Below are 24,871 nucleotides of genomic sequence, written 5' to 3'. Positions count from 1 at the left end.
AGTTTTCCAAAGAGAAGGTCATGGTTTTTCTGGAAACAAGACAGGGTTGCAAAACAACTTTTTAATGAGCAAAATTAAATGAATCAAATGCTTGGGGATTAAATTTCGTCTGATGTTATGCGAGTTTAAACAATAAAGAGTTTTCTGAGTTTATCCAGATGCTGAATATGTGTAAGATTTAAGCAAAGCTGAATTAAATTAGTAGCATGCTATACTCCACCCTCTTTCAATGACTTCCAGCTAGAAAATCCTAGAACAATAAATATGCTGCTCCCATTAAAAATCTTACTTTGGGGGCGCCTGGGTGGCTTAGTGGGTCAAAGCCACTGCCTTCTGCTTGGGTGGTGATCTCAGGGTCTTGGGATGGAGCTTCCCACCCCTGCATAGGCCTCTCAGCAGGGAGCCTGCTTCCCCCTCTCTCTCTCTCTCTGCCTGCCTCTCTGCCTGCTTGTGATCTCTGTCAAATAAATAAATAAAATCTTTTTAAAAAATCTTACTTTGCTTAGAAGAATTCTGACAGCCAATTAAAATTCAAATACAGAAAGATCAGATTTATAAACCTTTGAATTTACAGAACAGTTCAATTCCAAAATAGTACTAGTTTCACACAGACTTTTTTTTTTTTTTTTTTTTTTGTGGTGTCTAAATATGGTAAATCTCCTGAACGGATGGGAGCCCCCAGATGTGGGGCCATGATTGTGTGGAAGCCCGTGGTGTGGGCCCTGAAAGGCTTCACCCAAGACAGAACAAAGAAGACAGAAGTTTACTGAATACAGGGCAAGAGAGCAGTGGGCAGAACAGCAAAGGAGAGGCTGTCTGCAATGAGGTAGTGGGAGGGGGCTGTTTTTAAAGAGGGATGGTGAGGAGGTATGGTGATATTTGGAATTTTCCCTTTTTGGTAAGTAGCCCACCGGTTAGTTAGGGCCTTTGGATATTTTGAGGTGGGTCACCTGATGGGCCTGTCTGTATTCAGTGAGGGGGTTGCTGTGGGCCCTTTCTACATTCCATTGCTCAAGACTGCCTAAAAGCAGCCTTTACATTTTTATGTATTTATTTTTAATTTCATTTTAAATAGGTTCCACACCCAATGTGGGGTGCGCACTCATGACCCAAAGATCAAGAGTCACATGCTCCACTGACAGAGCCAGCCAGGCATCCCCAGACTTTTTGTTTTAAAAAGAGGGTTCATGGGGATGCCTGCGTGGCTCAGTCGGTTAAGCGTCCAACTCTTGATTTCAGCTCAGGTCATGATCTCAGGGTTGTGTGGGAGCAAATCCCATGTCGGGCTCTGTGCTGGGTGTGGAACCTGCTTGGGATTCTCTTTCTCCCTTTCCCTCGGCACCCCCTCCCTCTCTATCCCTCTCTTAAATAAAGAAGTAAATAAATAAATAAAAAGAGGGTTCATTTCTGGTTCCTTTAAAGAATAAATGATCCGAATGCATGCAAAACATTTACACTTACTTTTTTTCAGGAATACAATTCTATGAACAATAAAACTCCTTTTCTATGTATAGCCTCTCGTGCCATCCAAAACTGCTCCTTGTCATAGGACAGAGCACTCCCACTATCTCATGGGGAAGCAGGTAGATGCACAGAGCTCTAGCGATGGAGCAAGGAAAGGAACCTTCTTCTCTTGGACCAGCATTTGCGGCAACGCTTGTGCTGAGCATCACCATCTCAGGGATGAAGCCCCATGGAGAAGGGCAGGGAATGTCTGCAGTTGGCAGAAGCCTCCCAGAGGCTGCTGTTGTCTCTTCCTGCGTCAACGCGATGTGTGTACACACCTCTCATACACAGACCCGCGAACTGGAATGTGCATCCCTGATATCTAAGTGCTGGTGGGGGAAGTCCTTGAACTCCAGCCTGGGTGAAGCTCATTAGGGGCTGGGACTGCCTTGATGCAGAATGTCTCTGGCATCACCATGGACTCCCTATGTCTGGAAGCCCGAGATGTTTCCAGGAGCCTTTGCTGTTTCTGTTTGTTGTGTTGTCATCTTCACAGTGAACAACTGGTATTTTTTTCCTGGCATGACCTTCAATTGTGAAGGTCAAGACCTGAAGGGCTTGTGCACCTGTTGCTCTCAAAAAACCTAATGCCATTACCTGATTCATTCATTGCTCGCTTTCACCTTTTCTCTACCTTGGATTATCCTTGGGAACATCCGGAAATAAAAAAAAAATTTTCTTAAATGAAGAAAAGATGTATGCATGCATAGATAACAAGGGACAGAAACTGCCTCCAGAGGAAATTGTACAAATTTGTTAATTTATTACAAAATGGCCACTCACAGAAAAACACAAGAAAACCTTTATACTTTTAGATCCGGGAAAGGAACTGGTGTCTCAGATACAAAATAATTTACACATAATTCATACAATTTTATTTTATATAGAAATAGGTCATTATTACAACAGCTGTACAATTCACTACACTTTTCTTTTAATTACATAAAATCTTTTCTTTAGAAACATCTCAACATAACAAAACATACAAAAAAAGCAAAGTGCATTTTGAAAAGGAGAATCCAATCCTCGATCTTCTCATGAAAGATCTGTAGAAAGGTGCAGCATTCTGACTCAAGGGGCCGGCGCGTGCTGGGGTTTCCTCGGGGACCCGGAGCTCCATGGGCCTGCCTGGCCCGGGAAACCTCTTCCTCCAATTCTGTCTCGGAGGTCCCAATAGGATTCTGGAATATCAGCTGCGTGATTGTGCTTTGCTTTGAGTCCGCCTTTGTAGTTGCAATCAAGGAAGTAAACAGGAACAGTCCAGTGTTATATTCAGGGGAGACAATAATCACCAGAAAGAGCCTCCTTCCATTGGGTTCCAGGCCAGAGGGCATGGGTCTGTGGTCCGGTTAAGAACCACCGGCTCTGCCATCTGATTGGTGGGCTGTTTTTGATCCTGTGGTCTCCAAGTGAAGTCGCGAGACCTACTTATTTTTAATACCTGAAAGTGCCTAAGTTATCTCCTCTGTGCAGCTGTGCAAATTAAAACAAAAGCCACCATTTAAAAATAATGAAAAATAATCTCTTTATTCTCTCTCTTCAACAGATCTCTGACCCAGTGCTTCTGGAATGCAAAGGAAAGAGGATGAAGAGAGTAAAGGCCAGCTAGCAAGTGTGGACGCACCACTGCCAGCTAGAGGGACCAGCGTGCTCTCAGGGAGGATGCGCCCAGCCGTGCCATCTGCTAGGTGAACTGAGTAACAACACTTACGTGGGGGCACTCGTTTCCCATCCGAGTATGGCTGTAGAGCGTGCCCGAGAAACACAGAGGCTAGGGAAACATGGCCAGTATTCTGATCATTTTCCATGTGCCAGCCACCGTGCTCTGGAGATGGTTACCATCCAGGAGTTCTGAAATGTATGCAGTGTGCACAAAAGCCAAGGGTTTCAACTCCTCTCCCCAATTCTTGTGGCCACCCCCATGGTCCGTCCATTGGTTAAAGCTGATTGTGACCCGATGGACAAGCCAGGGCTCTACCGGGGTGGCTGCTGGAGGCCCGAGGACTCAGAGAGGCTGCTGACCCTTCGGGGAGGGCGTGAGGACTGGGGCGGTGGGGGGTAGCCCAGGGTCCCTGGCTGTTGCGAGTAGGTGGAGAGAAGTAGCGAGTCCTGTTGCTCACTGTGCAGAGAGGTTGGTGCCTGCACCTGGAAAGAAAGGACAAAGAGCTAGAGGACTCACCTCTGTGGGTGGCCAGGGCAGGGGGTGGGGGGTTGGTGTCTAATCGTGGCAGTACCTTGGGGGTTGGGTGGGTGGGGAAGAAAGGAGCCTGAGGCTCTGACAGGTGGGTGTGAATTCTAAGTTAAGTTCTCTGCCGCCACTTTGGGTCCCAGTGGGCCAGGAAGCAGGCTTTGGGGTGTGGTTTCCTGAACAAGTGCACATGATCTACACGTGGCCTGTGTATTTTAGGATGTTGGGACCTGAGACCATATGCAGATCATTGACAGGGCAGAAACCAAACACGCATGCAGTCTGTATACTTTTCACCATGGTCCCTGATTCAGTGACTGCTCCCCAATACTGCCATTTTCCAGCATCAATGGGGGAACATCCTAATTTGAAGCCCAGAAACTTCAACTGGTCAAACCCTAACTTTGGAACCATCAGTCCCATCCCATACTCTTCCCATCCATGAAATCTCCCCCGTCCAAACCACCCAATGCACCCCAGGCACACCTGCCCCTCCACTTCGGCTCAGGCTGTCTCTCTTATTGCAACACTGTCCCTTCCTCTCCATTCACTTCACCCACACTTTGGCTCTGCAGCAGATGCCCTGGGGACTTCCTCCATGAAGGCCTCCAGCCACAGTGCTCTTACTGGCACAAACAAAGCCTGGCTGCTTTCTAGGACATTCCTTCTCCCCACATTGTAGCACAAGGTCCTGGAGACCAGCGAGAAGGCCCAAATGCTCTGTGTCTTCTTAGCCCCATGTCTTGGAGGAACAGATTCCCATCAACATGTTTGCTGCCAGGACTGCAGAAAGACATGGGAGGCCTCTAACTCAGCCCAGACCATCCCTGCCTTCTTCACCTGTGCCCATCTGAAATCACTTGGGTCCCACAAAATGACAAGATACATAAAGCTAAAGTCTTGAGTTAACTTCCCCTATGCTTGAAGCCAGGGAACTTGGAAAATACATCACAGGTGGGTTAGCATCTTTGGAATTAAATTGCATTTGAGACCTTCCAGAAGGACTCTCTTTATCTTTATCTCACCTGTCCTTGAAATGTCTCAGTCACAACACTCTCCTGTGGCTTTGAAGGTGTCTAAGCAGGGAAGCAGAGCAAAGGGAAAGCCTTGCTCTGCCCTGTGGTGGGGGCTGGAGGCCCAGGAGTATGTGCAAAGGACAGAGGCAGGGCTGGGCAGGAAGGAGCATTCTGGGCATATGTTGGAGGGAAAGCCAGAGCCCCAGCAGACATTTCTGGTCCCCTCTGAACATCAACCACTGGCTTTCATGCTCCCACCTTCCAGTGTGTTTGGCACTTGCTTAAAGTAAGCAGCGACCATATGTGAAAGTGCCCCACATTTTCCTGGAAAGCCCCAATTTCATGCCGCATTATTGTATTTGTCAAGCAAGTTGGATGAATCTTTAACTAAACATGATATAATTTGTATTTATATAAGACCGTGTGTGTAAACACACTAATGAGTCTGACAAACATAGTAATTGGTGTCTGACTTTTGCTCTCAAAAATAGGGATACCATAATAACAATTACTTCTTAAAGATGGATTTTTTTTTTTTTTTGCAGGCATTAGTCATCTTACTGATTCAAATTTGCCCCACTCTCTCCCATATTCCAAACTACCCACAAAACATGTACAAATTTTGTAAATAGTGTTTGTCAGATGGAATAGCATTAAGGATGGATATTTTAAGCACATAATGTATGAGGCATAATAACCGAGTCTAAATTTCTCCTACTAAATATACAAACACTTTATAAACTTTAAGTTTTATAAACTTCATAAATTATAAAGCCTCAAACGCAAATCTATCTGGGGCTTGTTCTGGAACTGAGGACTAGAACCATCCTGAAAGCCAGGGAGGGAAAGGCCTGTCAGGCCGGGGCTGTGGAGCTGTACCCTGTGCCCGGGCGCATGTGTGTGGCGGCCCCCACCTGCAGGAAGTGCTGTGGCTGCTGCTGGGCCTGTGCGGGCTGCAGGGGCGACTGCCTGGAGGCGGGGAAGCTGGGCTGGGGCACCGCCTGTCCCATCAGCAGGACGGGGGGCGAGGCGCTGTTGCTGGTGGTGTGCATGTCTGCATTTGGAAACACGGCCTGGCTCTGTGGATACCTGTTTGGTCACATGTGGGAAGGAGAAAACAGACTTTTAAGAAAGAGGTGTTGATGTGGCACCAACAGCACAGGCAACAAAAGGGCACACAGATAGACTGGGCTTTGTAAAAATCAAAAACTTTGGTGCGTCAAATGACACTATTCCTGGATTGAGAAGGCCACCTATGAAAAAGTATTGGTGAGTCATATATCTAACAAGGGATTGCTATCCAGAATATTTAAAAAAAAATTCCTACAACTCAACGACAACAACAACAAAAAAACAGCCCGACTGCAAAAATGGGCAAAGGGTTTGAACAGACATTTCTCTCAAAAAAAGACACAAATGGCTAATAAGCACAAAAAAAGATGCTTAACATCCTTAGACAATAGAGAAATACAAATCAAAATCAAAATGAGATACCGCTTCATAGCCATTACAATGGCTATTATGAAAAAACAAAAAACAAAAAACAAAAAACAAACCAAAATAGCATTGGTGACGATGTGGAGAAATTGGAACTTGTGCACTAATAGGAGTGGGAAATGGGGGACACCTCAGTCAGTTAAGTGTCTGACTGTTGATTACAGCTCAGGTCATGATCTCAGGGTTGTGAGATCAAGCCCTGAGTCGGGCTCCACGCTGAGTGTGGAGCCTGCTTAAGATTCTCTTGCTCTCTCCCCAAGTCCCTCCCCCCTCACTTCTTTCTCTAAAAAATAACTAAATAAATAAAAATTTAAAAAAGAAATGTAAAATGCTATTATGGAAAACAGAATGGCAGTTCCTCAGCAAATTAAGTCTAGAATCATCATATGATCTGGCCATTTCCACTTTTGGGTATATACCCCAGTGAAGATGAAAGCAGGGACTCAAGCAAACATTTGTAAATCTTTGTTTGTAGCAACATTATTTTCAATAAGCAAAAAGTAGAAGCAGCCCAAGTATCAACTGACAGATGAACAGATAAGCAAAATATGGCATGTACATATAATGTAATATTATCCAGTCTTTTAAAAAGGAAGTAAATACTGATTCATGCTAGAGCATGGATGAACCTTAAAGGCATCATACTGAGTGAAGTAAGCCAGTTACAAAAGGAAAGTCTTGTGTGACTCCCCTTAGATGAGATTCCTAGAGGAGTCAGGTTCATAAAAGAGAGCAGATTGTGGGACTGGAGAGTAGAGGGAACGGGGAGTTAGTGTGTAATGTGGGTTAGAGTTTCAGTTTGGGAAGATCAAGAAGTTCTGGAGACGGGCGGTGGTGATGGTGGATGTCACTGAAAGGTATGCTTAAAGAGACTTAAAACAGTAACATTTTTGTTGCATATATATTCTACAACAGTTAAAAAAAATTACAAAAGAAAAAAGGTGTTGATGATCATGGGCCATGAACAAGAGGCAGAGGAAGGCTAGTTAGGAAAGCTCCGGAGGAGCAGAGAATAGGAACAGGTGTTTAAAGACTCCACAGAGAAGTCCATTTTGCATTATATTTTTGGAAATGTCATGTCTCTGTCATTTGTAACAAGATGGGGCATTGGGTCATGTCTAGAAGAGACGGTAGAGGAGACAGGGAAGGTAGAAATTGGGTTGACCAAACACTGGAGAGTTCCAGAGGAAAGAAATCCCATTTTCCCCTTGTTCACTGCATTTTAAGCATCCCTGGAGAGCGATATAACAAAAGTCTTTGTTTTGTCTAACTGAAAGCACCATTGGAGAATTTAAAGATGGCTCCCCGAAGTGCGCATTCCCCATGTGACCCCCCTGAGGGGTTTTTATTGGGGTAAAATGAAATTCTGTAGGTACAGACCCCTGCCCTCAGAACTGTTCAGTAACCATGCACTGCTACTGTTCTTGCTGCTGAGGGAGGAGGCAGGAGGAAGGGCTTCCCAGCGGGAAGCGTGCATCCCAGGGAATGGGGTGGGGGAACTAGCTAGAACTGTCCCAGCGAACTGCTGACAGACACTCAACCAATGTTTAGACAGGAAAGATGCCTGTGACATTGTTGTACTTCTGCCTCATGTCAAAGAGCTAGGAACTACTTCCCAGTCACTTTTCGTGCATTCAGTCCTCTATCTCCATTACCCTTTGTCCTGAGTAATTAATGCAACAGGGGAGCCAAGCCACTCCTGGACGTTGGGGCTGCCAGTGGTGAGGAGTCTGGGGAAAGGAGAAGGTTGCTTGTCTGAGAGGAAAGGAGGACCCACACTGGCAGGGTTTCATGGTCCCGTGGCTCGGCACGAGGGCTCCTAGTACACCTGTGGAATCTGCCAGCGTCTGTGTGTCAGAGGAAGCCATAGGAGGGCCCTGGGGAGGGGGATCAGGCTACATGTACCTTTTTTAGTGGGAAATGGAAGAAAAGCTAAAGGGGTGCCCCTGCAAAGGGGGTAGGCACACATTGACCTTGCCTTTGGTGTGACACGCACGAGGAGCGCTGCTGGTCCAGGCCGATGAGAACCCTGCCAGCCCGAGAGCGCTCAGCGCAGCTCTCTGCCTCCTCCCTCCACCCGGGGCCACCTACTTGACTTGCCGTCCAGTCCTGCTGACCTCTGAGGGCTGCCTCGCATCGCAGGACCCAGGCATCATGGGCTGGATGGGCTGGCTCAGCAATAGCCTTGGAGCAGAGGGGGGGAGATAAATGGGAAACTTGAATCAGCACCCCCACTGTGGACCCGCTGGCTGAGGGCAGCACCTGCCCAGCCCAGCTGGGCCCATTCTGGCTGCCCATGATCCCCACGGTGCCCGCTCTGCTCTCAGAGGGCGATGAGTGCAGCCATCCGAGCCCCCGGGCCTCTCTAGCCACTCTGTTAGCCAGAATCACCTGAACTCTGCCTCCATCCACAGCAGCAGGGAGGCTGACAGGGTCACTGGAAAGCCTGCACCTCAGCTGTCTTTCAAACAAGGGCAGTCTCTGTACCTGAGCTGCCGGTCATGGCTGAAGTCTGGGCTGGGTTGGCACTGGCTGCCATCCTGGGAGGCAGAAGCGAGTGTGGTCAGGCTCAGAGCTGGCGGGAGCACCGCCGCGGCGCTGCTGAACTGGGACGTCAAGCTGTTCACCGAGTGGCCGCTTCCTTGCATCATCTGCGAGCTTCGCATTGGCCTTGGACCCTGGAGCCATCATGTTAATCAGAAAGGTAAAATTCAGACTCAGCTCTGGAGTTATTGCTCCAGGAACCCTCCTTCCCAGAACCCCTCTCTTCTATCCACCTTGGCCCTTCTTCTAACTTAGGACCCACGAGTTTTTTTGTTTTGTTTTGTTTTTTTAACTATTTTGATCTTGTGACTGTCCCTGTTGGCTTCTAAGCACCTCAAGGATTCCTTGATTCCCTTGGACCTACCACAGTGTCAGGCTCTCTGCAGGCCAGGAAAATGTGCATGAACCAAACTACCTTCTGATTCATCAATTCCACTTTAGCAAGGACCTCCTTGCTGTTTCCCTCCAACTCATCAGGATCACTCCTGCCTCAGGGCCTTTGCACTGGCTGATCACTCCACGCTCTTCTCCTTAATACCAGTATGGCTCATTCTCTCATCCTTTCAGGTCTTTGCTCAAATACAATCTTCTCTTAGAGAAGGCCACCTAGTTAAAACTCCAGTCCACCATTCCACCTTCACCAGTGGTCCCACATCATGACTTGACAGGTTGGGATCTTTGTCTCTCCCCTGACTTGGATCAGAGAGGCTTTTTTTCTTTTTCCTTTTGTTTACTGCTTGTCCCTCAGGGCTTAGAACTTAGTGCCTATTACATGATGAGTACTTGACAAATACTTGTTGAGTGAAATCATAAATGAATGAGGGATTGGGCTTGGATTTGCTTGTGCTCTTTAGGTTTTGCCCTGTTTGACTGACTGTCCATTCATATGATGGCACCACAGTGTTTTAACCCTCTGACCTTCCATGAAATCTTTCAATGTTAGTGTAGGTCCTTCCTCAGTTTTGTGGGTTTTTTTTTTTCTTTTCTAGATTCTTCTCGGCTATTCTCATTTTCTCTTGACCTTTAGAATCCAAAGGCTGCATTTTAAAGGAAAGCCCTTAAGTCTGGGTGAAGATGGGCCAAACTCTTAAATGTGTACTTTCCCACTTTTTATTGTACATGATCTGTTTACATTCCCTGAGGAGTCAAGGCCAGTCTTATTCCCATCTGTTCCCCTGGGGGATGGTGAATGAGAGGTGCTCAGAGCAGATGTTTGCTGGACCCATGGTGATGGATGCCAATATGAGGCTTGAGGAGAGGCTATATCTTGCCTTCCGATCTTTGATCTTCCAGAAGCAGGGGCTTAGGACTTCTTAATTGTATTCAATTCAAGTGCCATTGATTGACGGGTGACTGTCAGCTTGCAAGGTCACCGGTGGCTTGTAGTAGGTGGTAATGGCTGTGAGGGAAGGGCCTGGTGGGGAATCTGAGGTACAGGGAAGGGCATGCTGGCCCCGGGGAAAGGGACAACAAATGGAAGTGGATAGCCTGTGTTCTCACACTGAACGTGGCTAAAACCAAGAGCAGATGATGAGGACACAGGACACACAGGCGGGGCTACATGGCTGTCAGTGTGTCTGGGTGCCTAGATCTCCCTCTCACCCCGGTAAGGATCAAAGCTAAAGTTTCAGCTGCAGGATACCTTTGAGGTATTTTAATATATTAATAAAACACAGGAGGAAACTAGTACAACTTGGGGCTTCAGAGTGTCTTAGAATAAGGAAAGGAAATCCCTGCACCACCATCATCTAGCCCTGGTCACAGAAGAGGAACGGCTCAATAGGTTTCCAGGTAAGGGAGACTGCAGAACTCTTGCATGCCCTGGTCTGCTTTGGGGGCCAGAATTGAGCACACTTACTTGGGTCGATATCACACTGGATTCTCTGAGCAGGTGCTGGTTCGCCACCTGGGCAGAAGCGATCTGCCCGGGAAGTTGAGGGCTGGTCACAAGCTGGGCCTGGGAGCTTGGGGCCGACCTCTGCTGGACTTGCTGCTGAGCCTCAGGCCTCGGGGCACTGCTGAAGCTCAGGGATACAGCTGGCTGCTGTAGAAACATCTGCAAGCAGAAAAGGAGGGCCTTTAAGGTTGGGATCACAGGGGTCTTCACCTTCGGAGCTTTGCCTTCACAAACCAAGGTACTGTCTGTACCTTCTTCGTATTTCCCATCCACGGCAAGAGGTCAGCTTTCTTGATCTCTCTGACCTGCCGGGGAAGAATTCATTCACTCCACATGGGGGCATCGGGAGGCTATAATGCTGCGGGCACAGCACGAGGGCCCTGAAGATGGAGCAGGGGGTTGGAAGGACACTGACTCTTTGAGAAACTTATGGTCTAGCAATGGGGGTCTAACAGGATGAAAGATGCTTAGATCCAGATGGCTTATAAATGACTTGATGTACTTGTACAGTGTCTGGGCTGGCCTTTTGGTTCCTTAGGAGGAGAGAGAAATACCCCAAGAATGGAACGGTTGGTGGGAGAGGGTGGACTAACCTGTGCCACGGGCTGCACCATCCTGGAAGCAGGACCAGGCCACAGACCAGGGTGTATACCCACCCTGTGGTTGGTACCTTCAGCCCAGTGCTCCCAGCTGAGATGGTGGATCTGCTGCCATTAACAAGGTAACTGCATTTCCAGGAAGGCCAATATGATAAGTTAGCCTGGCCATCTTAATTTGAAAGGGTTAAGGGAATTTGATCAAGTTTGTAGAATGTTTGGGTGTTTGTGAGAACCTCGATCTGCCTCATTTGTAAGTCTGATGTACTTGATTTACAAGAACTGAGTGCTTTGAAAGATTTCACTTCTAAAGTTTGCATGCTTTAGAAGGCCTTATTAGGCCCAGGAAAGTTTGAAGGCTTTAGATATACTAAACTTGTAGATTAATGGCTTTTGTGGATATGTTGATTATTTACAGTTTGTTCAATCTATAAACTAACTGAACATAAATAAAAACAAGTAAAAGCACTGTTATTTTTAGATCAAATTAGATTTGTAAATCAAATGTAATCTGTAAATTGATTCTAAAAGTCTAAGAAGAGCAACTTTAATACTTTCAGTCATAATTTAAACCTGAAACCTGTAGCCAGCTCTTAAGGAGCTGGCTGAAAACTGACATTATCTAACATATTGGATTCTTGACAAGCAATACGCCCCCTCCCTTTAGGTCTGGAGCTTAGAGTTCAGAAGGGAGGCTCTCTTCTTTCCAGCCTCTGGGGTTTTAATCCCAGCTCAGGGATCCCAGACGCCCAGGGTGGGTGGTTGGCTGAATTGGACCAAGTCCCATCTCCCTACTGTCCAGCCACATCCCTCCCCCGCGCCCCCCCCCCCCCCACCGAGCAGTTTTGAATGAGAGCTCTTTGTCACTTTAGACGTTAAGAAGAATTTTCTGGGTATCCATCATCTTAGATTCCGTTTGGGGATTAATACTTTTGTGTTCCCAGCTCCCTATTATAATATGGCTTATCTATAGCACATATGGTGACCTACACTTCATCACTTTGGCAAAAACCCAATAAACTACATAACATACATTTTTCTGGTAGGGAACAAATTACCTTCTGATCAGATTTCGAGTCAATGCAAACTTTATGACAGGCAGTATAATGTGGCTTCAATCATATATGTTAGTTCAGATTCCAGCCCCCATTGTCTACTATGGTATGACCGGGGCACTATTCATGACTTTTCAAAGCTTTAGTTTCCTCGTTCATAAAACAGTGACATCAAGAGCACACAGCCCATAAAGGATTAAGTAAGATTTATGCTGAGACATAGTCAGGGCTCAATCAATGTTAGATAGCAACAATAATATTTAAAATGAAAAAAAGAGAGATGTCTGGGTGCTGCCTCCATTAGGCATCTGCCTTCAGCTCAGGTCATGATCCCAGGGTCCTGGGATCGAGTCCTGCATTGGGATCCTTGCTCAGTGGGGAGCCTGCTTCTCCCTCTGCCTGCTGCTCCCACTCCTCGTGCTCTCTCTCTCTGACAAGTAAATAAATAAAAAATCCTTAAAAAATGAAAAAAAGGAGATCTTTGTTCTCTTGCCTCTTTGGGCATATAAAAACTATCTAAGAAATGAATGAATGGAATGCATAAATGAATGAATAAACAAATAAGTGAGGCTTTTGCTCAGAGAAGGGCAAACTGTTTCTGCTTATGTCAGAGACTGCTGGGTCTGCTGCTCTGTCTCGTTGATGTGTGTCTTCTGAGGGCAGAAGGCACCCTCTACTTGTCCTGTGTATCTCTGTATTCCCACAGTGCCTAGCCAAGTGCTGGATACATAATGGGTGTCTGCCGGATGGAGGGATGGATTAAGGGATGGAAGGAAGAATGGGTGGCAGGAAGGATGGATGGAAAGATGGAAAGATGAATGGATGGATGAACGGGTGAACAGATGGAAGGAAGGAGTGATGAGTGAATAGATGGACGGATGGATGGAAGAAAGGATGGGAAGATGGATGATTGAAAGAACTAATCAAGGAACAGGTTTGCCTTTGCAGCAAGTGCCCGTCCGGGCATTTCTTCAAGTAGCCAGCAGAGGGCGCGCATACTCTCAAAAAGAGAGCAAGAGGCATCCTTCGGACTGCCGGGAATGACCCAGCCTTTCAACAGAACAGCTCTCCCCCCAGTAGTGCCCTTTGTGACTCCATCTAGGTACAAACACCAACACCTTGAAGGACCTCTCCCTGATAACCCAATCTTTTTTTCTTTTTTTCTTTATAATCATACTCAGCAAGCATCACATGCACACATGGACTCTAGGAAAGTTCCAGGGCACCAAACTCAGGTGGGAAAGTCCACTGACCTTTGAGTAAAGGATTTTTGGGGAAATAATCCTGGTTTGCTGCTGTGCACAATCCGTGCCTCTCTGTTTTATCCACAATAAAGTAAAATATTATGGCTTAGGAAGATGATGTCTTAAACAGCACCGGGGTCAACTTTATAGAAAGTATGAGAAAAATAGCTCCCTAATTCAAATAGAAAAAGTTATCAGAGAAGAAAAAAAGCTTCTAATTTTTAAGAATAAACCAATCGTATGCTTAATTGTGGTTTCTCATTATTCTAATCTGCTTACTTTTACCAGTACTTAATATCACAGAATATCTTAGAAATACACAAAATAGGGGTATAAGGAAACCTCATGTATCATCATTAGGTTTCAACAATTATCAACATTTTGCCATTCTTTTTTTTTTTTTTTTTGCCATTCTTATTTAATTTCTCCTTCCCCCTCCTACCTTTTGGGGGAAGGGATAGAGTAATTTTTACTTGCTTATTATTTATGCTTTAACCACTTTTTTTTTAAATGAATATCACATCTTGGTTAAACATTTTGGAATGTATTTCTTTACACCTGTAAGCCTGTAAAACTGTAAAAAGGAAGACTGCTTGAAGAAAAGTTCTCTGGTTGGACTATTTGTGGATTTCCATGTTCTTTGGAAAATTCCACTGCAAAGATAAGGTCACAAGAATGAAAACAGGGAAGGAACACATTGGAGGTCTTGATTTCCACATCAACCCTTACAAAACTCAAGTGCTCTGTAGGCATATACACTTTGAGGGGTAACAAAATGCATTGGTTACAAAATAAAATAGAATTCTTTATAACAAGGAGTGAAAAAGATAACCTTGTGTCGTCTGTTATTTTAGAATTCAGCTTGAATGTGGAAAAGGCAGGAAATAGAAAAGCCCGGGCTTTGAGGAGGATGTTCATCCGCCTACCTTGCTTTTAGCACTTTCTGGCTCAATTTTCCCCTTCCTGTTAGTGTAAAAATTCCATTCAAGTAATTGGAGTCAGGCAAGTTCTGCCAATCAGGCCCTGGATCAGTGAGAAAACATTACGGCTGGGAAGAAGTAAGTAAAAAGCGACTTTGACACCTTAATGACTTCATTTCTTTTCCAGTAAACACGGTGGTCCTCTCCCCTGTCCATTCTGGGGTGCGGCTGAGGAGGCGGGGCAGCTGCTGGGCTGAGGGCGTGGCCGGACGCTCCGCCCCTAGCCCAGTAGGCGGGGCTGTGCCTGTGCTGCTGGGCTCGGTCCTTCCAGTGAAGAGCGAGTCCTGGGTGGAGGGTGTGTGCAAGGGCACCTAGTGTCCGGAAAGCCGGCCAGCAGCGCCTCTGGGGGTACCCCCCCCCCCCCCCGGGAGGCACTATGGCGGGCAGCAGACGCCACCCCATCACGCATTATCTCAGCGTGCACCAGCTGGGCACTGCACCCGCACAGAGCCTGCCTGTCGCCCTGGGGAGGGTCTGAATGGACTGTACCCGGGGAAGCTGCAGGTCCCTGGCTCCAGCCATTTTTCCCAGACACTCTCCTGCTTCCTTCTGCCTCTCCTAAGAGGGGGTTGCAAATGCTTAGAGCTCTCAAGGCAGACTCCCAACGTGAGCTACAATTACATTTACAATTAGAGCCTGGGTCAAAAGAATGCACTTGGGAAGAAAAATAGCCTTGCACTTATCCAGGTAAAACTTGGTAAAAATCATTTATCCTTGAAAGAGATCTAGTATATACAGGTTTCCTTCAAAACACAATCTCTCAAAAGGATTCAAGGAGGGGAACTCTGGGGCACGGTGTCATGGTTAAAAGCTGCTGTTTTCAGAACATGCAGAACATGTCAGAACAATGGGCATGCACAAACAGGGTGGTCTGGTGCTGACCTCCCGTCCTCAGCTCCCTCGGCTGCCCCCGCCTCGGGGCAGGGTGCAGATCCCATCATTTCCCACATCTCCCTCCATTAGCGCTTTGGATGAGAGACAACAGCATGATCACGTCCACGTTCCCCACCAGCAACCCCCGCAGTTACACAGGTGCTGGGGGTTTATAACCCCACGGGGGAGGCCAGCATCAATGCAGGGTGATCAACTACCACTTATGAATGAAAACGCAGGGGATGTATAGACATTATGTGCCCAACAGAGCAAGGGGTAAATGGGGTGGAGTCATGTGAGATTCGAGTTTGGCCTGGAGTTGGGGATGGAAGAGGTGGGATTCGTTCCTTGTCCTTGGTGTTGGGGGTTTCAATCTGCTTAGTAAGCGGGACTCATCAGGGCAGTGCAGATGGACTTTGGCAGGAGTCCTGCCCACCGTCAAAGGATAGGTACGTATGTTGCAGGGCAGCAGGGAGGACAGAGGCCATGGCAGACACTGGCCCAGGAAGGGGCATCACCTGGATGTTGGAGTCCTGCACCAGGCAGAGCTGCTCCTGGATCTTGTGGAGCTCTTCCTGCTGCCACCGGATGTTGGCTTGCAGGATCCGTGTCCGCTGCTCCAGCTGGTCTTTGATGGTCTGGAACATGCTGAACTGTGCTGAGAACTTGAAGGTGGAGTCAAAACACACAACCAGATGAAAGAGTGATTTCAGCACTGCACACAGATGTTGCTGCTGTTCTGAGCAGCCCCGCCCACTTTCATTTCTGGTCCCTTACCAGCCCCTTCTGGTGTCCCTACTGAGCCACTCACTGCGGGGGAGCTCAGCAGCACGCAGGGGCTTTGGGGGAAGGGTGGGCATTCCAAGGGTCCCCATGTGGGCTATTCCAAGGCCCACCGGAATTTGCAGGTCTGACGTATGGCAGGGCAGTCTGGGAGGGCCACAGAATCTGGACGTTGAGTTTGTAAGTAAGCAACGCTCACAAAATGATATTCCAAATTTGGTTAGACAGACAAGTGGTTTTGGAGACAAATGTCAAAAAGCTCCCAGGAGAGCAGATGCCAGTTCACAGGCAATCCGGGGTCCTATCATTACCCTAAATTTGATCCTGGCAAGCAGGGCTCTTCCGTAACAATTCACAAATGAACTTCACTCCAACACTGGGCGGGGTGGTGTGTGTGCTCCGCAGGCAGGTAGGTCTGCTCTCATAACCAGCTGGGGCCACCGAGGCCTTATCACCCTCCGTCCCACCCTTCCCTTCCCCCAGGCTTATTTGCTCCTAGGAACCTCTTAGAAACCTGTGCACAAAAGAACTAAGGAAAAGAGGCAAAGGCGTACAATCACCTGACATTTGTCCTGAGGGTAACACTGGCAGAGGGCGACCTTATTAAAGGAGGAACACTGATAAGTGCTTTGCACAAGAGTGCCAAATTGTCCCTTCTTTCACTTCTTACCCTTTTCCTGGGACAGAGGTTGGCTTTAGGAAGATTCTACAGGTGATCCCTGCCCCATGCTACCTGTCTACCTTGACATAAGTCATCTCCTTGCAGGAAACACGAGGAGAGTGTGGGATCATGGCCAGTGAGGTCGGGACTCCTGCTCTGGGCTTCCCAGGGGACTCAGTAATTTCTATTTCTTGTGTTTGCTTGCCTGGGGCTTCTCTGCTCACCCCTTCCTTCCTCCCTCCCTCTCTCCCAATCTTCTCCTCCCTGCCTTTTTTTTTTTTTTTTAACGTCCATTCCCTTGATCTCTGTCCCAGCAATCTCCCTGGTCCATTTCTTGCCTTTGTCTTTTGTAAACAACTCCAGAGACACTTCCTCTGCCCTTTAACCTCCCATAGTGGAAAAGTAAGGAGGCCTGGAGAGCTTAGGGTACAGCTGGGATACACTGAAGGATGGAATAGCTGACCACAGTTTAGGGAGTGGCAAAATAATAAATAAAAAGAACCAGTACGGATAATAAAGGCAGATGCTGTAGTTTGCAGAGACCCACGCTTGCAGAGGCAGGACACCAATTCTTCACATCATACCCCCATGTCACACATGTGACTTGCTTGGGATCACACAGCTAGAAGGTGGTAGGGGCTGGAATGTGAATCGGGAGCCTAGAGAGCTGGGGGAGGCCAAGAGGTTTTGCCAGCAACACCTCCCCCGCCTCCTAGTTCCATCTCAATCAGAGCATCTCTGGCTTCAGACTTCATTTAAAATAAAAAGTTCTGCTGTTCAACACGAGTTTAAAAATACCTGTGCCCTGCCAGACTGTATCAGCAAAAACTTCAACAGAATGTAAGTGATCAAAACACTGAGCTGGGTTTTTTGAAAGAGAATTTGTTTGAGAAAGTAAAGAGTTCTACCAGGTATGAAATTAAAAACAAAACAGAACACAACACAACACAACACAAAAGCTTCCGTGGCAGGTCCTACAAAGTCAGGAAACACTCATGGCTAGGCCTTTCACATCCAGTAGAAAGGACACTCTGGGTTGCCCAATTGGCTCCAAAGGGAAGCAGGAGGGGGCTGGGCAGTCAGGGAGGGGCTGGCACTGTGCTTCCTAAGTGTTAAATACTTCTAGTATCATCCTGATTTTCTTAAGGCATTCCAGGACACCGAAGCATTAGTCTCTTTTTCTATTTCTGATCATGGCCTTTTTGAAAAGACCTTGACGCTAACTTACAGACATTTTAGAAAAACAGTATGAAAGCAAAACCACCAGTTACCCAGATAACCATTTCTCAGATTTTGTTTTTTCCCTTTCTGTGAGAGGGTGCAGAGCAGTAACATCCGTGAATGGGAAGAGAGAAAATGGTAGAATCCATTGTCTTACACAGAGCAGGTATGAAAACAGCTGACTTGAAAGGTCAGCATTATGCAAGAATGTCTTAAAGAATGTGGTTATTGTTAAGTTTAATATACCTAACAGACCAAGAACTGTTATTGTTAATTAAAATAATGTTCCATACATGAAAAAATAGAATTTGAAGAAGACCTTAATCACATCATTATGCATTATAAAACAAAGACATTCCTTCACATATGCAAGGCCCGCAAGTTAGAGGGCCTCTCATTTTAGGTGTCTTTGGATGGGAAAAGTTACTAATTTCATACCAAATGTGCCTTGGAAATTTAAAGAGAAATTTTTTTTTCCTAATGAGGATGAATATAGACGATTTTAATTAGTTGACTCTGGATGAGTTGTTTTTACATCCTCCCAGCTTAACTCTAGAGAGGAGCACGTGCTAGCAGGTGTCTTTCTTATTCTAGGAAAGCATTTGAGACCACTGTTAGGGGGACCTATGTCATAAAGAGTTTTCATCAGTGGTGACAGGTGTGCACCGACACAGAAGTCCACACTTCCGCAAGAGTGCGGCCGTTTGGTGAACCGCCGCTACCTGGGACCGCCTTGTGGGGAGAGAGTGGGACCAAGACCCCATAAAGGAACAGAAAGCAGACACTGGCCTAGATGGAGTGGAGGACAATCAGCTCCACCACCCTCCCAGGCCACGGAATAAAAGAACTGCGGCTTGATTCAGCCCCCTGCCGGGCCTCAAGCAGGGTGGATATTGTCCCCAAACTCCCTGCCGAAGCCCAGACCCAGATCCCATGACCCTCATCCCTGTGGACCCTCCAGCTGGCAACCTCCAACCCATTCTTCCAGGCCCAGCTCAGGCATCACCTCCTAGGGTGGGGGGATGGTTTTTTTTCTATTTTCATACTGGTTCTGCAAACACACACCCTCTCCTAGGTCTGTTTATATGCCCAGCCCTCCCCTGAACCCTGACTACTAACAGCAAGGGCTGAGTTACCAGCACCTCTGGGCCCCCGACGCTTGCTCACTTCCCGACCCAAATAGTAACTCACTGACTGTTGCTGAAACGAAGGAATTACTCAGCAAAACCATGATCCTTTACCAAAAAAAAAAACCAAAAAACAAAACAAAAAAACCACCACCCTAATGTGATATTTATAGTACTGGACTCACAGCTCTTATAATTTTGCTGTCTCCCTATGACATTTGGCCCAATTTCAACTTTTCCTAAAATAACATAACCAATTTGGAGTCATAAAAAGTAAGAGGAATGGAGAAAAGTGGCAGAGAGATGAACGAAGATTAAGGAAATGATGACAGCCGGAGGGACAGGTACAGGATGGAGTTCACAGCTCGGCATGACCCACAGGCCCATGGGGAGAAACATTCCCCATCTCAGGATCTTAGATTGGACATATACTTCGGCACAAGCACGTACGTTCCCCTTCAAGGGGCTACCACGTGTTACATCTTGGGGGAAGGGCAACCACCAGCTTTCCCTTTTCTGGAGTCCCAGACTCACCTGTGTCATGGGGGCAGAGGGGCTCTGCAGGATGGTCTGGGGCAGGAGCTGCTGTGTGAGGTCACAGGACGACGGGGCTGGCAGGGGAGCCTGGGGAAGAGAGGGCGTTTGTTAACAAACACCATTTCTGGGCTGTTCCAGAGGTCCATGGGTGCTCTCAGTCAGCTGGGTTCTTTGGGTTGAAGGAGATGCTCTGCCCAAGAATGACGAGCTCACTTCTAGAAGGTAGGTTATGGTGTTGCCCTTGCAGGACACAGAGTCCCAGCTGACATACAGCTGGTGAAGGGTACAGCGTGCTCTTGACAAGGTCCAGGAGTCCCGTGGGGTCTGTGATGCCTCCCCACCACCATGGGCCCTGCGAGGCCATCGCCATGTGCCGGAGCTCTGCAGCTCATCTCCACCCCCAACCCCCTTGCTTCTGTTCCTTCTGTTCTAGACTCCATTCTTGGTGGATTTGGTTGCTCTTCTCCCAAACTGAGCCGTGTCACCTGAGCTGTACGAATGGGGTTGTGCTAATAGCCAGTGTTGGCTTTGTGTGCGGTCCTGACGCTTTCTGCCCAACACTCATACAGACGGACGTGCATTAGTGCCCTGCATTTCTGTAGCCATTCATTTCTCCAGGCAGTGAATACTGGTGCTGTTTCACCACACTCTGTCCGGAATCTGCTCGAGAGACTCCCAGAAGTTAGCGGACTCACAGCCTTTGTTTCCTGATCACTCAGGACAGGGCAGGGGGATGGTGGCAAGACAATGTGTAGAAACAATAAATGAAACACTTCACCTTCATTGGCTCCTGAGAGTTTTAGAAAGAAAAGTCCAAGGATTCTTCTGAAGTTATTCTCAAACTGTCCTCAGGCACTAAGGACCACAGAAAGCAGCCCAAACAAGAAGTGTCACCCCAGATAACACTGGGAGGCCAGGTTCTGAGGGAGAAATCCCAGGCACAGGGACACCCAGAATCTGGTTTGGAGTCTCCTGATTGCGTCTCCAGCACTGTAAGAAGGGACAAGAACTGTGTCCTCATCAGTGGCAGAAAGTAGTTTTATTGGACAGCCAAGTGCTGGAAGAATGACGTTCATGGTCTTTGCCATGTTTGATTTGAAAATAAAACTTGTCACCCAAGCTTTCCAAGTAGGATGTGCATGGAGAGGGCAAGTAGGAAGATGGTATGTTCATTCCCATCCCCAAAATGTCAGTGAGGGATGGGTATGAGGTAGTTGGCAATGATCTGGATATGGCTCCTGAAATTCTGGGACACGTCTCCCATCCTGAGGTGGAGGTCTATGTCCATCTCTGTGGGTGAGCTGTGACTGCTCTGACCAAGAGCAATGGCAGAGGTAACACAGTGGGGCTTCTAAGGCTAGGTTGTAGAAAGCCACGGAGCTTCTGCCTGGCTCTCATGGAAAGCCCCCTCCCCAGACATTTCTTCTTGGAACCCAGTTGCCATGCCTGGAGAAGCTTAGCTCTAAGGCAGGGGGAGGCCCATGTAAGCGCAGGGTGGATTGTCTCCCAGCCCAGGGAGCAGATGTGAGCGCAGATACACCTGGAATGTGAATTTCCCAGCCTGGGCTGGTGGCGCCTCTGACACCAGGTAGAGAGGAGTCAGAACACCGCCCCCCCCCCCATGCTAGTTTTGAATCCTGTGAATGTGAGAAAGGACTTTGCTTTACACCCTTAAGTCTGAGGTGATCCCTTACGAGGAAACAGATTACCATAGAATTGTACATCAGTGATTCTGCACACAGCCAGCATGCTGACTAAAAGGCCGCTCATTCCATGACCTTCTGGAGAGGTCTGGCGTAGATCAGGGACCCTGCCTGATATACGCAGAGGTACATTTTTGTTGACACAGATATCTCAAACATTTCCACTGGGGTGAAACAGGGCCCACAATGGAAGGGTCTCATGTACCCTCAGAGACTGGGGGGTGTGACCCCTTGTTTGAGGTTTCCAGCTTAATCTTTAAAACTCATTTGGATTTTGCATTCTTTGATTATACATCTGTGTTGATTTTGGAAGAAAATAATTTCCAATTAGTTGCTAATTAAATGACCTAGCTTCCCACTCCTGCCCACCACCCCACACTCTCAGTGTCCAGGTATAGTTGGTTCTTTGTGAAGAGGTAGCATGCTGTCTTGGGATCTAGCCACTGGGGCACCCCTGGCCGAGAAGTTTCGAGTCACACACATACCGGCATGGAGGCCGCCTGGCTGAGCCCTGGCACGGGGAGCTCTTGGGGCAGTGTGGCCGATCTTGGCAAAGCGGTGGCGCTGGCCTCTGTCATCAGCTTGCTTGGAGTAGCTGTAAGAAAGCAACCAGTTACCTTCCTGACTCACACATACTTACCAGTTTTCTTATCAAAAGAGGGGAAACATGACTATGGTGTACATGAGACAGGGCCTGGTTGGGCTCTCTGACAAAAGAAAGTCCAGCAAGTTCTGTTAGCCTCCAGCCTTACCTGGGAACAGGCAGATGACAGAAAACCATCCCCACGGCTCATGTCCACCGTCTGGTTCGACCACCTGCCTGATCTCCCAACTCCCAGAGTCACTCAAGCCCAGCTAGGCTATAGGAAGTGAGTGTCCCCTGCTTTCTGTCTGCTGGGGGAGCGGGTAGAAGGGGAGGGCAGGAAGCCCACGGGCAAGGGAGTGAGAACGAGTGTGAATTGGAAGGCAGCTTCTACTCCGAAGCCACGGACTGCCCTCCTTCTGCTCAGGCCCGGGAGCCCTTGCCAGGCTCCACCCCCCCCTTGCCCCAGGTGGGGTGCCCACCCCCTCGCCATCCATGGCAGATCACTCACAGGCGGGTTCTGACACGGCAGTGTGCGAGGATTTGTGGGAACTTCTGGAGGACGCTGATGGCGAGTGACTGGTGTTAAGGCCCAAGGTGCCCACGTCAAGTGCATTAAAGTGCTGCTGAGGGTCCAGGCTGGAGCCCTTGTCCTAAACACATATGCATACACACACACACACAGAGTCCACACAATTTCAGCATCGAGATGAGGAGAATGAATGACGGGACTTTAGCTCTCCTCTAACTATGTGGAAAAATTTGGAGGGGGTAGGGAGAAAGATGGGAACCGTTTGGAAATTAAGTCCCGATGTACTGGGGTAGAATATTTGTACAAGTGTATCAGCTGGGTGTCTTTGAGAGGCTGGTGGCCTTATATAAGCAGAAACTCTTATGCTTTCTCACCTTGGATTTTGATTTTTTAGATTTTCATAACTGATGTTGCATTTTATTTTTTCCTTCAAACTGTCATCTGACTGCTCAGAATCTTGGCTTTCCCAGAAGGGGAGAAGACGCAAGTTCTAGAAATGAGATTGCTGGGTATGCTGGATTGTTAACACTCCGATGAAACCAATGCCTTTGAACCCTTCGGAGCGCCTCCCGCATGGTCTCCCCACTGCTTCTCCTCAACAGCCTCAGAGCCCCGGCATGGAGAATAGGCAAAGGGTCAATGATCTCCCAACCACTGATTCCTGGATCCCAGGATACCCCTGCTTCCAGTATTGTGTGATGAGAAAACAACGGTGCCCTTCCAACCCTGAGAAGCCATTTTTCCATCCGGGAAGGCTTAGTGTCCTAAGTGAAAGCCAACAGGCGTTAAGATAATTTTTAAGCTAAAGAAGAAACAGAATGCCTGCTCTCCTGCGCCATGCTCCTATCGGGTCACAGGAGGATGGCAACATTCCTGGCATCCATAGGCTGTTTGGATTAGGCTCTTCTATGTCCCATGGTCTTGGGTCTTAAATCTCTGGGTGTGAGTCTATGTGGCTATTCTGTCTTTGGGTACTGTGTGTGTGCCCGAGCAGGGCTGATACGACTTATGTGTGACCTATCGTTCTTCGTGCAAAACAGAATTACAGGATGTGCCTGGATTTGCTGTGCTAAATGTCAGCTCAGAGATGCCGCAGCTTAGCCCAGTCTCCCCTGACACACCCTTTGGAGCAGGGGTCCTGGCCCACAGCTGCTTGCCAGTTGTGTGCTCCTAGTCAGCAGAGAAATATGGACAACAATAAGAGTAAGCCCCGAGAGACTTTTCTAGCCATCAGATGGAGCTGCACATCACACCCAAGCACGGGAATCTTCATTTTACAAAAGCATCAGTCAGTGACTGATTTGAAATTAAACACTTGAAGAGTCCATTACCTCTGATAGTTTGAAAAACACTGTCTTGGAGCTTTTCCTATAAAAAGGGCAGCCCAAGATTGTGTTTGTATGTTTATACATATGTGCATGTTTATGAGAAGTTCCCCTGGTTCTGGGATGTCCAAAGGATCAGAAAGCTCAAGAATGCATTTCCAACTGGATGATGTACACTGTGCCTGTTCATGAGCCGAGATGTACGGGGTGGCAAACCCCTGCCTACAAACAGTTTAGTTCTGTTCTTGGACGTGATCCATGATGCATCATATGACAGAGCTGGGTAATAAACACATCCTTAAACAATGACAGGTGCGTTACATCAGGGCGCTGGTGATAGATCACCACACATCACATCACCATGTAGCAACTCAGTAGGGGAGGCTCGCCTAAGACACAGGCTGCTCTCTTGGCTTTACGGGCGATTTCTCCTTCCCTCCAACCCACTCTCGTGGACCAGAGAGGTTTCATTGTGTTGCTGCTGCTCGGCAGCTCCTGGCTAAAGTCTCTGCGTTCTAGGTAGCTGGGCAGCCTGGAACTCAAACCACATGTCACCAATGGTAAGAGACACTTTCCATCCCTACATTCTGACATATCTGAAATTGGGATATGCCTTCTGACTGATGAAAAGAAGTCCTTATTTCACAGATGAACTGGTAACAGCATTTTCTCTTCCTTAGTGGGAGATAAATAATGGTGGCTCTTATAACAGAAAGCTTCTTGGCTTTGATGGAATACAATGCTCCCTCCCTCCCTTGCTTTCTCTACTTTTCTCCCAATATGTGCAACTGCTTGAAGAATGACCTTTGAGGAACAGGCCTCTGGTCTGCTTGCACATTTCCCTCCACCTGTCTGACACACCAGGAGGGAAGGTAGGGAGAGCTTGGCTGGAGGGGACCCAAGAGCTGCCCGCAGAGGAAGGATGGAGGTTAGGTTTTGTGGAGGGGAACACCCCTCCCTAGCAGAGCTCCCTGACACGAAGATGGCTCCGACAGGGCTGTTA

The 24,871-nt window shown here is 47.6% G+C and overlaps 1 protein-coding gene across 7 annotated transcripts in view; it reads right to left on the bottom strand.

Annotated features, from left to right (window-relative positions):
* Nucleotides 1-2,249: 2,249 nt before the first annotated feature.
* Nucleotides 2,250-24,871, bottom strand: part of NPAS2 (neuronal PAS domain protein 2) — a 152,989-nt gene continuing 130,367 nt past the window's right edge. For 2 of the 7 annotated variants that reach the window (XM_082747074.1, XM_082747072.1), the window contains exons 13-21: nt 22,523-22,664; nt 21,914-22,023; nt 19,723-19,812; nt 15,915-16,061; nt 10,610-10,807; nt 8,695-8,885; nt 8,299-8,391; nt 5,625-5,799; nt 2,250-3,651 (exon numbers count right to left, since the gene is read on the bottom strand). In XM_082747074.1, coding sequence (XP_082603200.1) covers nt 3,481-3,651; nt 5,625-5,799; nt 8,299-8,391; nt 8,695-8,885; nt 10,610-10,807; nt 15,915-16,061; nt 19,723-19,812; nt 21,914-22,023; nt 22,523-22,664 — 1,317 coding nt within the window. In that variant the 3' untranslated portion in view covers nt 2,250-3,480. The remainder of the gene's footprint in view (nt 3,652-5,624; nt 5,800-8,298; nt 8,392-8,694; nt 8,886-10,609; nt 10,808-15,914; nt 16,062-19,722; nt 19,813-21,913; nt 22,024-22,522; nt 22,665-24,871) is intronic. The other 5 variants (XM_082747077.1, XM_082747076.1, XM_082747073.1 and 2 more) reach the window with 4 other exon arrangements.

Source organism: Mustela nivalis (genome assembly GCF_964662115.1).
Source record: "Mustela nivalis genome assembly, chromosome: 8".
NCBI lineage: Eukaryota > Metazoa > Chordata > Mammalia > Carnivora > Mustelidae > Mustela > Mustela nivalis.
The sequence above is the reverse complement of the archived record's forward strand: the minus strand, read 5'-3'. Positions and strand labels throughout refer to the sequence as shown.